Source organism: Chiloscyllium punctatum, chromosome 19 (genome assembly GCF_047496795.1).
Source record: "Chiloscyllium punctatum isolate Juve2018m chromosome 19, sChiPun1.3, whole genome shotgun sequence".
In the NCBI taxonomy this organism is placed as follows: Eukaryota; Metazoa; Chordata; class Chondrichthyes; order Orectolobiformes; family Hemiscylliidae; genus Chiloscyllium; species Chiloscyllium punctatum.
In genome coordinates this window covers 63,377,588-63,393,697 of record NC_092757.1, presented here as the reverse complement: position 1 = coordinate 63,393,697, position 16,110 = coordinate 63,377,588, and the positions used below count along the sequence as shown (strand labels likewise).

The window sequence follows — 16,110 nt, the reverse complement described above, 5'->3', positions numbered from 1 at the left end:
TCTCTATCTTTTTGTAAATAGTGAGGGACACACTGATCCATAGAAACAGTTCCAGAGTCTGTAGAAATTTGAAAGATGACCACTACTGCATCCGTTATGTCTAAGACCATTTCCTTAAGTATTCTGCAATGTGGATTATTAGGCCCTGCGGATTTGCTGGCTTTTAGTCCCATCAATTTCTCAACACCATTTATCTACTATTACTGATTTCCTTTAGTTCCTCCCTCTCATGAGACCCTGTGATCCCCCATACTTTTGGAACATTATTTGTGTCTTCCTTTGTAAATTCAGAGCCAAAAGATGGATTTAGTTGGTCTGTTATCTCTTTGTTCCCCATTATAACTTCAGCTATTTCTGTGTGTAAGGGACCCTGTTTTGTCTTTACTAATCTTTTTCTCTTCACATACCGTTAGAGCTTTTGCAATCAGTTTGGACGTTCCCAACACTTTTTGTTCATATACATCTTTTTCTGTCAAAAATGCACAAATAAGAGAATGGGGGCTTTCTTTCAAACGTGGCTCACTTTTGCTTGAATTAGTCTTCGGACAGATAGTGCTAGCTACACGTTTTGGAAGTGCGAGATCTGCCGATGTGTCATGTTGCTGCAAACAAATAAAACTCCTGGGATTTTGGTATTTCGGTCCATTTGTGAAGTCGTTGCAGTTGCTCCCACTCTGGCTTGAGACTCAGGCGTCAGGATTAAGTAATGGATGGTGCCGGAGTTGGGAGAAACCTGCCCAGTGCTACTCCCAGAGGTTGATTGCAAGTTGAAATGAGAGCAAAGCTTCCAGTTCAGGTGCTGAGGGAGATAAAGCCTTGTCTTTTACCCCAGAAGATAAAAACAGTCAAACTGGTGACTGAGACATACTGACCCAAATCCTGTTACATATTTTAAAGTGGAGGTCCAACTGGTTTACTGGTTTTCCCCTCTCAGTTACTGGTTGGCAATCTTTTCAGCATGGATGAGTTGGACTGAAGGATCTATTTCTGTGCTGTACAACCCTATGATTCTATGACTGCAAGTGTCACTAGTTCAGCACAGAGTAAACAAAATGCAAATCTAATAATCTGAGAGCTCTTTGCCCAGTCACCCACAGGGTTTATGAAAAGGTCCATTACTGTCAGAAGTGGTTTGAGTTGGAGGGTATTGTAAGGATGGATTGACCTGTTTAAATCTGCTCACTTTGGCTTACCATTTGCCCTCTCAGTTTCATTCTGCATCTCTCTGGTTTGACCAGGCAACACTGAGCTCCCACTGTTTTGGGGTAGATCTTGACCTTGTCAATGCTGCAAACTGGATGCTGTTCATCAACAACCCATTGTACAAGCAAGTTATAAAATCTGTGGCCCCATTCCCCCACCCCATGTTCCACCAATGTTCCACCCCATTCAAATCTGCAGCCAAAATGATAAGAAGAAATAATCTGACATTAGAAAATTGAGTGACTGTTTGAAATTGAAAATAAATTCAGCAGCCCAAACAGTTATGTGCAGAAGAAAGAGTCAAGTCAATTTAAATCGAAAATGTTTACTTGTGTCTGTTTACGACTTACTGTTTTTCATGCACATCCACATAGCTCAGTTAATAGAAAAGCTAACTCACAAGTCACCATCAAAACATGCACGCAAATGTCAAGGCATGCACAAATAAAGTATTTATCGTCACATAAAAGGCAGTCTGTGATTGAAAGCATTGGTAACTCTCAGTTCCTACCTATCATAGAGTCATAGAGTCATAGTGATGTATGGCATGGAAACAGGCCCTTCGGTCTAACCCGTCCATGCCAACCAGATATCCCAACCCAATCTAGTCCCACCTGCCAGCACCCGGCCCATATCCCTCCAAACCCTTCCTATTCATATACACATCCAAATGCCTCTTAAATGTTGCAATTGTAGCAGCATCCAGCACTTCCTCTGGCAGCTCATTCCATACACTGTTTGTTCTGATGGTATTTTTCAAGAGGTCTTGTTTGAAACTTCATACAATATCTTTCTGACACATTAAAAGAACCAAATATGCATAAGATTATTTTTTTTTATTGACAATTACAACATCTTCACCATTTTATATTCAGTTCTCCCAATGTTCACCAATCCATAGTTCTAAATGGGGAAAAACTTCAGAAATCTGAAGCACAGTAGAGGCTCAAAGGGTGGCACGGTGGCTTAGTGGTTAGCACTTCTGCCTCACAGCACCAGGGACCCAGGTTCGGTTCCAGCCTTGGGTGACTGTCTGTGTGGAGTTTGTACATTCTCCCTGTGTCTGTCCATTAGTCCAAAGGTGTGCAAGTTAGGTGAAGTGGCTGTGCTAAATTGCCAATAGTGTACCTGTGTGTAGGTTAGGTGGATTAGTCAGGGGCAAATATACGAAAATAGGGGAGGGAAAGCAGCAGTGGGTGGGCTACTCTTTGGAGGGTCAGTGTGGACTTGTTGAGCTCCTCACTGTCACTAAACAGATCCCTTATTCAGTGCAAGTGCTGAGAATATAGTTTTGTTTTAAAAAGGTATTTTTTGCTTTATTAGGACATTCATAGTTTGGGAGTTCATTTTAACATAGCTACCTGCTTCATGGTGATGGAGCTGACAAAACCCTGTGATATAGCCTGAGGGAATATAACAAATTGCTTAAATTCATCTGGTTCAGTACAACATGGCATAATGTACTGTACATTATTATCTTCTGAAGTAGAACAAGATTGTGAGAGGGTTTGATCATACTAAGAGTGAAGTGGGCATTTAGTATGGTCACTCCATTCATGTGGTCAGGCCTCATTCTCTTGTTAAAAGTAGATTGCCAATGTAACTCAGGGTCCCGATGGTCAGCTCACCAGTTGGCTGTAGATTTGTGGGGATAGAGTGTGAGGGTGAATTATGCAACAGGATAGCACTACTTGCAGAGTCTGTACTTCTTAAAAAAGAAAAGACACTTTTCAAATGGAGCTGATATCACACAGCTGAGAAGTGAAGCTGGCTGCATAAAACCCATACTAATGCCATGATGAGCTGCAGATGCTTTCAAAATGCTTGACTCTGGAATTAGATCAGATCAACAATTTTCACTCGCCCTCATTCCTGACTGAAGGAGAGAGAAAGCAATAGAGGATGGAGAAGTCTTATGCAATTTTACAACTATAGTCCATCTTGCTTCACTAACTATACCTTATAAATATACACAGAATAAGAAATCATCCTGTATTCTGACCTATTCTATTAACCTACCCAGACACATTTTTGGACCAGCATCCAAAGATCCCTCTGTTCCTCAGAGCTTCCTCATGTCCAGTCATTCACGGAGTATTCCCCTGTTTTGTTACTTACACTTAAATGCATCACTTCCCACTTAATGGGGTTGTTACATCTGCCCATCTGACCAACCCATCTATATCTTCCTGTAGCCTATGACCTTCCTGCTCACTGTCAACCTCAAAATAAGACTTGATTATGAAGCCTTATGGTCATGTGGTTATCTGAGACTCATTTGGCTCTTATGACAACATAGACATAGATAAAATTTGGGCAGTTGATGTAGTTTATATGGATTTCACCAAGGCCTTTGACAAGGTCCCAAATGAGAAGCTGATAAAATATAAGCTCATGGGATCCAGGGTAACTTGGCAAGTTGAAATCAAAATTGACTTAGTGGCAGGAGACAGAGGGTGGTGGTAGCAAGCTGTTTGTGTTGCTGGACGCCAGTTTCCAAAAGCATTCTGCAGAGATTAGCATTGGCTCCCTTATTGTTTGTGATATTTTATTTTATATATATAATGATGTAGATGAGAACATGGAAGGGTGATAAGTAAGTTTGTGGATGACACAAAGATTGGCCGGGAGGTTGTTAGTTGAGGAGGAGAGTGTTTGGTGCCGGGAGGATATAAACAGATTGGTCAAATGGGTCACATATTATGCAAGTCCTGGGCCTCCTCCATCACCAAATTCTAGCAACCCGATGCCTGGAGGAAGAACGCCTCATCTACCACTTTGGGACCCTCCAACCACCTGGGATCAATGTCAATTTCACCAATATCCTCATCTCCCCTCCCCCTACCTTATGCCAGATCCAACCTTCCAACTCAGCACCACCCTCTTGAACTGTCTACCTGTCCATCTTCCTTTCCACCTATCCACTCCACCCTCTGCTCTGACCTATCACAATCACTCCCCCCACCTTCAACCACCTATCGCCTTCCTCCCAGCTCTAAACCCCTCCCATTTATCTCGCAGCCTCCTTGGCCCTGCCATATTCCTGATGAGGAGCTTATGCTTGAAACATCGATTCTCCTTCTCCTCGGATGCTGCTTGACCAGCTGTGCTTTTCCAATACCACCCTTTCTGTCGCAGATTAAATTTAACCCTGATAAGCATGAGCTTATACATTCTGGAAGAAGTAACAAGTCAAAGGAGTACTCAATGAATGGCAGGACTCTCGGAAGCTAGAGCGCCTACAGTGTGTAAAGAGGCCATTTGGTCCATTGAGGCTTCACCGACCCTCCAAAGAGAATCCCACCCTATCGTCATAACCCTGAATTTGCAATGGCTAATCCACCTAGCCTGCACAGTCCTGGACACTATGGGGCAATTTAGCATGGCCAATCCACCTAACCTGCACATCTTTGTGACTGAGGGAGGAAAGCTGAGTACCCAGTAGAAACCCACACAGACACAGAGAACATGCAAACTCCATAAAAAGTCACCCGAGGCTGGAATCAAACCAGTGAGGCAGCAGGGCTTACCGCTGAGCCATTGTGTAGTTGCTAGTTGACACTTCCCTGCTGACCTCTCCCGTCAGTCTTTTAAGATTGGGAATTAAGTCATGGAGTAACATGCACTGTGGATAAAGGGTACCCTGTAGATCAATAGCGAAGCATTGCTAGACATTTAAAGGAATATTTGTTGGTATGTTATTTGAAATTCCAGAAGACATTTGACAAGGTGCCACATAACAGATTATTGAGAGAAGTAGGAGCTCATGGTGTATGGGGCAACATATTAACATGGATTGAAGATTGGCTGACCGGCAGAAAACAGAGAATATGCATAGCTGGATCTTATTCTTATTGTCGAAGACTGTGATGCTGGAGAATTACAGTTGGTCAGGCAGCATCCAAGGAGCAGGAGAGTCGACACTTCAAGCATGAGCTCTTCATCAAGAGTCTCCTGCTCCTCAGATGCTTCCTGACTGGCTGTACTTTCCCAGCACCACACTCATTGAGACTCTGATCTCCAGCATCCGTAGTCCTCACTTTCTCTTTATTCTTACCGGCAGGATATGACAAATAAAGTCCCTCGGTGTCTGTGCTACAGCCTCTTTTTTTTTATAATTTATATCAATGACTTAGATGAAAGAAGGAAAGGCATGATAACTAAATATGCAGATGATACAAAGATAAGCAGTGAAGTACGTTGTGAAGAGTTCATAAGAATTTGCAGCTATATATAGATTGAGTGAATGAGTGAAAATATGGCAGGATTATCATGTAGGAAAGTGTAAACTTGTTCACTTTGCTAGGAAGCAAAAGCAAATTATTACTAAAATGATGAATGACTGTGGAATTCCAAGGTCCAGAGTTATCTAGATGCTGCAGTGCATGAGTCACAAAAATAGTATGCTGATGCAGCAAGTGTTTCAATTTAACTTGAGGCTCATGGAATATTATACTTTAATCCAAGAGGAACTGACCTTAAATAATGGGTATTATGCTTTAGTTGTACAAGGCATTGGTGAGATCCATCTTAAATATGGAGTGTAGTTTTGGTCTCCCTGTTAGAGATAATTCAGAAGAGTTTTACTTGATTAATAGCTAGAATAAGTGAGTGGTCTTTAGCGAAAAGGTTCAGACTGGGATTGTTTCCTCTGGAATTAAGAGGAGTGAAGGATGACTTGATTGAACTACATAAGATCCTGAATGGTTTTGACAAAGTGCACATGGAAAAGAGATTTCCTTTGTGTGGGGTGCTCGCAGAATTAGATTGCATTGTTTAAAACTTAGGGGCCATCCTTTTAGGAGAGAAATATGGAGGGTTTTTTTTCTCTCAGGCAATCGCGTCTTGGAACTTTGTACCCTAGAAGGAAGTGGACCTGGTCATTAAATATATTTAAGACTGGAGTAGATAAACTTCTGATGGCGACAGAAACAAAGATACATAGCAACGTTGAACTTGAAAAACAAAACAGTTAAAACATAATTTTATTGAATGTTGGAACAGACCCAATGGGCCAAATCGCCTTTTCTGTTCCTTACTCGTGCGTTCGTGTATATAAATTCCCAGCATTGGAATAACATTTGCACAACTCCTCATAAGAATTAAAAAAAGCTTATTTGTGTGTACAAAATGATTTAATAATTTCAAACAATCTTCAAACAAACTAAGCCTCTGGATATTTTATTGACATAAATAATTTGATAAAACCCTGAGAAATATTAGTTAAAAACAAAAATAACGAACAAATGCATAAACAATTTTGTTTTACAGATTTGTACAGTATAGCTGTTGGCATGCTCAGCAGGTCAATTCAAACAACAATTAGGTCTATCAGTATGTTCTCAAAATGATTGCACACAAAAAGACATTTTGCTTTCCAAAAGACTTAATTAATTCAGTTGGCAAGTGCTTTCTAATCCTCTGGAGCACATGTGATAGTAATATAGTGAGACATGCACAGTCTACTAGGAGAGAAATAATATTTCGTTGTGAATCCAGATGCATACGTTAAATAGTTTATCAGTTTTTTTAATTTTAAGGGCCGCAACTAATTTCATATTTACAAGCTTTCTGAGCAGGAGTGAACACATCCTTGTATGCTTCATTTATACTGCTTCCACCAATGAGGTCTCGTAGTTAGAATCAACACAGTCTACATGAACCCTAACCGCCAAGGTTTGTTGCTGAGGATTAGTCCAATTCACGTACTGTACTAACAGTGTACATTGAGAGCCCAATTGCTTTAGGCCAATACAGCTACCTGCACATTGAAATATCAGTATAGAACGCCTCAGGCTGTGGGTGTCAGCACGTACACTGTGCATGAGGCTGCTTGCTGCTTATCTCTAAGAAAAGCTCTTCAACTCTTTGATACCCAATTTACATCTGTCGAAGGTTCTTATACACAATTTCTAGCCTAGTGTCTAAGACCTCCCTCTTCAGATACTCATCTTAGACTGATGTCAGAGTTATGTCTTCAGTTAGAACATTATGCTTGACATGAATCCCATTGTATTACATTCTTTGTCTCACGTTAGTAACCTGGTTCCAATCTCTGTTATTTTGGTCATTGTGGAATCCAATGGCAAGAATTATTTTTCTTAACCTTACTTAGGTAAAATCATTTCAAGTTTAAAATCCCCATCGTTTATTATTGGCTTCATTGGTGACCAATTCACAGCTTCACCATAAACACGTAGCTCCAATATAAATGGGAAATTACTGTCAACTGGCACACAGTGAACATAGATATTGACTTTGTACTATATTTCATAAGACAGTCATAGAGTACCCTGTCCAACCAGTCCATGCCAGCCATGTTCCCAAACTGAACTAGTTCTGCCTGCCTGTGCCAGGTCTATAAGGTCACCTCTCAACCTCCTCTGCTCCAGTGAAAGAAATCCCAGCCTTTCCAGTCTATTTTTATATCTCAAACCCACCATTCATGGCAACATCCTGGTAAATCTTTTCTAACCCTTTCCAATTTAATAGTATCCTTCCTATAACAAGGCAGTCAGAACTGCACACTGTATTCTAGAACAGGGCTCACCAATGTCCAGTACCTCCTCAACATGACATCCCAACTCCTATACTCAAAGGTCTGAGCAATGAAGGATGTTCATTGAACAAGCATGTTCAAAGCCTTAACCATCGTATCTACCTGTGATGCAAATTTCAAAACATTATGTAGCTGAACCTTTAGGTCCTACAACACTACCCAGAGCCTTACCATTAATTGCATAAGTCCTGGCCTTGTTTATCAAAAATGCAATACCTCACATTTACCCAAATTAAAATCCATCTGCCACTCCTCAGCCCATTGGCCCAATTCATCAACATCTCTTTGTAATCTTAGATAACCTCCTTCACTGTACATTATACCACCAATTTTGATGTCATCTACAAAGTTATTAACCATGCCTTCTATATTCTTATCCAAATCATTTATACAAATGACAAACAAAAGTGGACCTAGTACCGATCACTGTGGAACACGACTAGTCACAGGCCTCTAGTCCTTAAAACAATTTTCCACCAACACCCTAGTCTCCTACCATAAAGCCAATTTGGCATCCAAATGGCAAGCTCACCCTGATTCCCATGTGATCTAATTTTACTAATTAGTCTACCATGTGGAACCTTGTCAAAGGTGTTACCAAAGTCCAAGTAAGCAACACCTATCACTTTGCTGTCATCAATCTTTTTGGTTACTTGATTTAGAAACTCAATCAAGTTTGTGAGAAACGATTTTCCTTGCACAAAGCCATAATGACTATTCTTAATCAATCCTTGCCTCTCCAAATGCATGTAAATCGTATCTTTCACAATCATCTCCAACAGCTTACACACTACTGATATCAGACTCACAGGCCTATAGATTATAGTCCTCTTCTAACTGCCTTTCGTAAACAATGGCATAACATTAGCTACTCTCCAGTCTTCTGGTACTTTGTCCAGAGTTTATAGTCAGCAACCAGCAGCATGTGTCATATCTCTCCTGGTTTTTAATATTCACTTATCTGAATGAAATTAAAAGGCGGGGAGATGTAAAGAGAGCTGTTATTGAAATATCATCTGTTTCATAGTGCACAAAGTCAAAATGACCCCTGTGATGCAAATGGAAACCCATCTTGGCATCTTATGATATTGTTATTATTCCCAAGCTCCCATCAGCCTCAAGCTATTTATATTACTTGGCAGATATAATCTGAATTCTCCTGGAATGTCATTGTTTTTATTGATAATTTGATCACAGAACAACATCCTAACTTCAATGCTCCTATCTGATCTCCTATTAGATTATGTTAGCTCAGTACTTGAACTTGCCAAAAGATCTATACTGTATACTAGCAGACTGTCTCTTAACGCTGCTGTGACAAATAATTTGGTGCCTGCTTCAGCAAAGGCTGTCGCTTAAACCTAATCATTATTACTATTACATTCTGCTCTGTCACTGGTTGGCTTCCTTAAGTTAACAATACTTTTAGCTTGTAATTTATTGCCCAGCGTGTGGACTTAATGGGGACTCCATTTGGGCAGTAGGGTTGCCATCTCTGGTTAGATAGACTTATCACAATGCTTTTTAGCTTCATTTCCTTAAATTTATTCAACTATTTTCCACTGTCTGAATGAATTTTGTCATGCTCACAGCAATATCCAGGAGATTAATGCTTAACTTCTGGAAACTCCAAAGATAATCCTGGAAGGCTAACAGCTCTCTAGGGCCATTTTACATTCCAAATTGTTTTGAGTTGTTGAATAGTTTGGGCAGCGATAGTGCTTGGAGACACTTGGTATTGGCCCCGTACCTTAGCACCAACACTGAGACTGAAAGTGGTGCAGTAATGGAGAGCCAACAATCTGTTCAACAAAATGTTGCCTTCTGCGATCTGGACTGGTGAAATCAGAACCTATCAATTCTTATTGAAGTTGTTAACAATAATCCAACTTATGATGTTATCCGGTCATCCCACCGCGAACTGGATGAAACTCGGCAAGTAAATTATTGAGTATGAGACAATGCAGAGTTGCAAACCCTTGATCTAAAGCGTGGCAAGTGTAATGCTTGTCAGTACAATGTTGAACCACTTAAAACATATCAGGATTCAGTTTTCATCAATGGACTTTTAATAATCTATTTTGACCCTTTGAGGGCCACCTTCATCTCGTTGCAGAATCTACTCTGCACAAGTTCCAGCTGCTTGATTAAACAACACTTTGGACATTAGAACATAATGGAATGGTAAGGCATTGAACTTATGTGTATGGAGGGGAGGCGATGTGAGAGGATCCTCATTACCTCCCATTTGTGGCAGAAATTGAAAAAAACCTAGCAAAAAAACTCTCCACCACAGATTGCTGGGGTTTTGCTGTACATCGCAGCAGTGAGGGTCAGAGAAATAAGAAAAACACTCTGGATGATAACATGGAGAAGTTTAAACATCTTCATTCAATGGCATATAACATGTAGACTTTACAATCGTAAGACAGTAGCATATCCAAAATAATATAAAAATAATTTAAATTTTACTTTAAAATTAATACATGAGTGTTGTTCCTTTAAATGTTTTCTTACCAGAAATGGCAATGTAGTGAAAAAGTTTCACCAAAAGTAGGTGGACAACTGTTTTCATTGTTCAAAGTGATGGAGCTGCACATTACAAGAGGTATGTGATTAAACTGGCGTAAACTTTGGTAGCTATGAGAAGTGTATACCTATATAAGTTAGAATTGATAAATAGTATTTTCTCATGTTAATCATTTATTAAAGCATGCCAAAATTGACTATATATTTAATATTTACAGTAACTGTATGCTAGTTTGTTGTATAATTTTACTGAAACAATGAAATACTTTGTAACTATTCTGACACATAGAAGTTCTGAATTATAGTCATTTCAGAGAATTGTGGAGTTTAAAATTGATGGTCTACACATAAACTCCACCTTCAATTCACAGTGATGAAAGAATACTTTTTTGCTCAACTTCAAATACTGAATCATAACATCAACTGATGCCGCAATAATATAATTTAACTATGTACCATTTATTGTATACCTCCTTGTACTGAACCATTGGTACCACTACACAAAGGTCCTCAGTAGCACAGAGGTAAAAGATAAATTTTTCCAAGTGACAAGTCACTTTCTGATATGGATAGGGTAGAATAGGATAATGCACCATGCACAATTCATCTCCAAGGATCAATATAACATGACATGGGAGTTGTGCGTTGTACATTTGTTCAGTTTACAGTCCACCCAACCTTATATTCTTTGATGCCTCTTGACAATCTGTTGAAGGTAGCATATTTGGAGATTCCAGGTCAGTAAACAGGAGATCTGTTGCTTAACATGTTCTTAGCCATGTAGATCAAAGAGATCCCAGGCTTAGATCTGTTGGTACAGTTGGTTGACAGCGAGGGGGTGCAGGGAGAAGATTTTCCATAGTTGAATTCCAGGAGAAAAAACTTCAAGTGTTAGTTTTACTATGAACTGCCTTCTATTCCACTCATCCCTCCTCCATAGAGCTTTGGAATCTACCTGCTTTTATGGCATGCTCTGGAGTATTTCCTGGCCAACTGGAAGCCAAGTTGTCAATCAGAACAGCAAGTCAGAGAGTCTGTCAGCTCTGATGGACACACATTGCACAGTTAGTTCAAACACCACAGCATCCAAACTCCATTCCACTCCCCTTGAAGTGCACAAGAGAAGCCGCTTTAGAAATGACCATTACTCAATCGCCTGCCATTGCATTTCATTGCTTTACACATGAAGATAATATATTGTATAATTGCTGGACTTTGAGCTGCCAACAATCTGGTAACTTCTTAGCCACTTCATACTTTTTTCAAACATCCAACAAGGAAGAGTATCAGCACAGTCCTCTAATGAAGAGTCTGTAGAAATGGTAGGTAGGCAAAATTCCCTTAAAAAAGGAAATGCGCCATGAAAGGTGACAAATTGAAAAAGGGAGAGAACAGAGTCGTTCAATCCTTCTTCTGTTTAATATGTGAATAAATACATTTTCTTCTGGCACTTTAATGAACTTAGTAACGTAGGCAGTCAAGCAATTGCATTCCAAGCAAGGTAATTGTACACATCAGCCTCAGAGTGAATCGTTGCTAAGATGTGCGTTTGTGGGTTGAGTTTTGTCAGTCGTTATTTAGTCACTAGATGGAGCAGCTCACCAAAGCATTGCTTTATCTCTCAGTACGCTCACCTTCCCTTGGCAGACCCCGTTCAGGGTAGTGGAGCAGGGCTGTCAGTGATCTGGAGCAAAGGCTGCATCTGTGTTTCACAGCTACCCAGTGGCCTGTGCTGGGGCTGATGGAGCATTAATGATTATAGAATACAATTGAGTCCCTGTCCAACATTCCATGACATTCGTTGCTCGAGTCCACTTGATACATAACTGAAGGCACCGTAGTAAATATTTGAGAAACGTGGAGTTAATGCAGCAAAGTGGAGATGTGCAGGAACCAGTTAGTCCCTGTCTGCAAACACAACCTGTTGATCAAGCTTGTGAAGTATATAATGTCAAAATTGACATTTAAAAAAATGTCTAAATGATCTTCTGTTCTTGTTGTATTTTTAAATTTTTTACAGAATTACAGCAGCCATTTTTCATTTCTGCTGCTGAAATATGTACAATTGACAGATTTTCATTTTGCTTCCAGTTCTGTATTTCAAAAGGTTTTCACTAGCAATTTCAGCAAAAAGAATGAAAAAGAAATTAATAAAATGCTACAAGAAACAGACCACGGGTGTGACAGGACATGTTTGACAACCGAGTTGCATTTTAACTGAGTGAAAAAACTGGGCCCTGTTCAACAATATCCCCACTTTAAAAGTTCCTGAGCAGAGCACATGAAACCTTACTACCCCACACCTTCACATGGCCAGGTCACTGTCAAACAAACAATAAAAGGCATTAATGAGTCACATGGCTTGAGATAGACTGAAAACATACAAAATTTGTCCCTCATCTCAAGAGTCTATCACACTGTTTAAGCCCAGGACAACACTGAGGAATAGCAATGGGATCAATGACAAAGGATCACTGTGGGAGTAATGAGGGTTAGCAGTAGAACAAGGAAGGATAGTGGGATTGATGGACGCGAGAGAAAACAAATCAAGTCAGTGATGAACAACAAGGGCTAATGCAGGGGAACAATGTGGAAGAGTGGGGTTGGTGAAAGAAATAGTCCTATAGGTGGTGAGGAATGAGGAGATGTGGGACTGGAAAAATGGAGTAACATACAGTGGTGTAAATCAGTATATGAGTATTTGATGAATATTACAAAGAATGACTATACTAGTAATGCATTAATATGACTTTTTTCTCTATTCATTCACCTGTGGAATGTGGGCATCGCTCGCAGGGCCTGCATTTATTACCCATCCTTAAATGCCCTGAAGAAGATGCCTGTGGGCTACCTTAGCATGCTTACATGGTTATTTGATTAGTTTCGGGCATTCCTAAACTTCCAAAAGCCCTTTCCTTTACAGCTGTGCCAATGATACCATCACTGTTTTTGCCTGTGAAGTACTGTGAAGTAAATCTGGGAATGTTGATGATGGTGGAAACACTGAAATTATTGGGTTCAGTAACACAGCAGCAGGCAGTTTTGAAGATAAGCTCTTCTTTGTGAGTCAGAAGTAGCCATTGCTTTTAGCCACCGTTCGAATTGTTCACTCTGCACCAATAGAGGGCAACATTGGCATGGTTCGAACTCAGTCATGAGCAGCAGTCTGGCAGATACAAGTCATACATTGCAAACATTCATATTTATGCACTTGTTGTCACTGACTTATGAGTTGTCAATGCAAAACCGCACAGCACTAAATACTTGGGATGGAGCGACTTTATCGTATACTAGTTCTCTGATAATGACCGTGTATCCTTTAAATGATCCGATCGGTACCTCAGACTGGACAGATGTTAACTCCAAACATCTTGGAGTTTGATTTTCCTTTGTTGACTAATCTCGCAAAGACAATCACAGCAGGGAAAAGCACGTTTTGCTGTTAGGTAGTCATACTGATGGTTTCGCTAACATTAGCAGGTGGAGAAAAAATACTACAAAATAATGATCCACTCTTATCTCTCTCGTGTTTTACTACCAGTCGTAGCTATAATTCAGAACTTCTGTACTTCTTTATTATAAAAATCAGCCTTTAATAATTCAGCCCTTTAATAAAAAAATCCCCATCTGTGGGATTCTAATTGTGTGAACCTAAAAAGAATCACTTCAATTTTGGGCTCCATGTTCCTAGTAGAAATATATTCTACTCTTATTTACAACACCCTGTGATCCTAATCCAGGAGTCTGCTGGAGGTTACCCAATGAATGGCATCCGTGCAAAGCCAGTTCATGCCAATAGTTGCTGATTGGTAAGGAAGCTATTCCATGCCATTCCTGAGAATTTGGTTTGCTGCAATCAACATGACACTGATGATGAAAGCCACACCAAATGCGCAGATCAAGCTCTTCCTCACACACGTCTGTCTGTTCTTCTTCTGTGAATGCACTGACAGAAGCAAAGAAGAAAGCTGTGATTCAGAGTTTAAAATTCATACAAATACACCCCATGCTTTCAACATACCACGGCTTTAGACAAGTAGCAGATTTGTGTTACTCTAAATAAAACAGACAAATCCGCTTACAATTGCACTCGAGTCTTTGTAGAAGTCTTTGTGGGCATTACAGAACAATTTTACCAATGTAAGAAATCATACAAACCGTGATTTCTGCTGCTCTCCAGTGTCTGTTATCTGTTGGTGGCCATTAAGAAAGACATTACAAATAATTTTAATGTTTCTTTAAAGAAAATAGTTACACTTCTAGATGGATCACATTGTTAGTGTGCTGCACCTACAGTAGGGAACGTAGCCAAAGGGACCAGGAAGATTCAAGGTTTGATCATTATTTCATACTGATCTCAGCCAGTGCAGTATGAGTGGTTAGGCTGCAAGTTGAATGGAAGGTCAGAGGGGAAAACCAACTGAAATGCTCAAAAAAAGGCCCAAGATTCCTGTATGCATTGATGTAACCAACTTTGGGTGAGATTCTGTTTATTTTAGAATTAAATAACTTAACAACTATCAGGAGTCAACTGTGAGGAGTGGTCCTTTGGCTGAGGTACCAATGGATGTCTGGGTCCAGCACTCTGAGAAGAAAGTTGGTACAAAAAAATTGATAAAGAAGAAGCCAGAATCATTTCTGCTACTGGAAGCTAATCCGAGCCCTCAATGGTACTACCCGGAAACAACTTGGCTTGTATTTGCTATTTGTAAAATGAGACAAAGCTGTACAACATAATCTTGATGCCAAATAAATAGAACTGAGATGTCACCTTTTGTGATAAAACTTTAAGTCATCTGAGAATGTAACTTAAAAGAAGTTCTGGGATTTACATATTAAAGAACTAAAACCAGCAAACCATTTCTAAAAGATTAAAGGCATAACAAGCTAGGTTTGTTCAATATATTATTGTATCACTATAATCTTCTGCTACAGTCTTATGGTCCTGCTTCACAACCTGATGAAGAAGCAGTACTTCGAAAGCTAGTGTAAGATTAGATTACTTACAGTGTGGAAATAGGCCCTTCGGGCCAACAAATCCATACCGACCCTCCGAAGAGCAACCCACCCAGACCCATTCCCTACATTTACCCCTTCACCTAACACTATGGGCAATTTAGCATGGCCAATTTACCTAACGTGCACATCTTTGGACTATGGGAGGAAACCCACACACACACGGGGAGAATGTGCAAACTTGACACAGACAGTTGCCTGAGGTGGGAATTGAACCCAGGTCTCTGGCGCTGTGAAGCAGCAGTGCTAACTACTGTGCCACCGTGACACCCATTCTAAATAAACCTGTTGGACAATAATCTGGTGTTGTGTGATTTTTAAAGTTGTCCGAATAGAAACAGATTTGATGACAAATTAAAGAGTCCTACTATATTTGGCTTTCAAGAAATGTCCATTTTTAATAATGTTGAGATAAAAGGAGCCTATCTTTAGACCAAAGTTTAATTAAGTTATTAAGTTTTACTAAAGTAAAAATGGACTTTAATTTTATAATATAAGTATCTGTTTTTGCTGGAGAAGCATTATATTTCATTTTATTACAAAATAGACAGAGTTCCTGTTTATTCCAAAAGGACACCATTAATAAATAGTTACAAGTTTGGTAACCCATTTATGATGACTTAAAGGGAGCCTGGTTCCATTTATCTTCAGAAAGAAAAAGAGAAAGCACTTTCACTTCCATCTTAACAAGTGACAAGACTGAAGCAATAGTGAGAAGTCAACCATGTCCCTGGTCCCATTGTTAGGATTGGTTTGCAATGTCAAATTCCTCACAAAATGGCACTGCATAAATGAATACTTTG

The 16,110-nt window shown here is 39.8% G+C and overlaps 1 protein-coding gene across 1 annotated transcript in view; it reads right to left on the bottom strand.

Moving 5' to 3' along the window:
• Nucleotides 1–6,316: 6,316 nt before the first annotated feature.
• caln1 (calneuron 1) overlaps nucleotides 6,317–16,110 on the bottom strand; it is a 337,365-nt gene continuing 327,571 nt past the window's right edge. Inside the window, exon 6 of the mRNA XM_072589560.1 lies at nucleotides 6,317–14,237. Within this exon, the coding sequence (XP_072445661.1) occupies nucleotides 14,110–14,237 (128 nt within the window). The 3' untranslated portion in view covers nucleotides 6,317–14,109. The remainder of the gene's footprint in view (nucleotides 14,238–16,110) is intronic.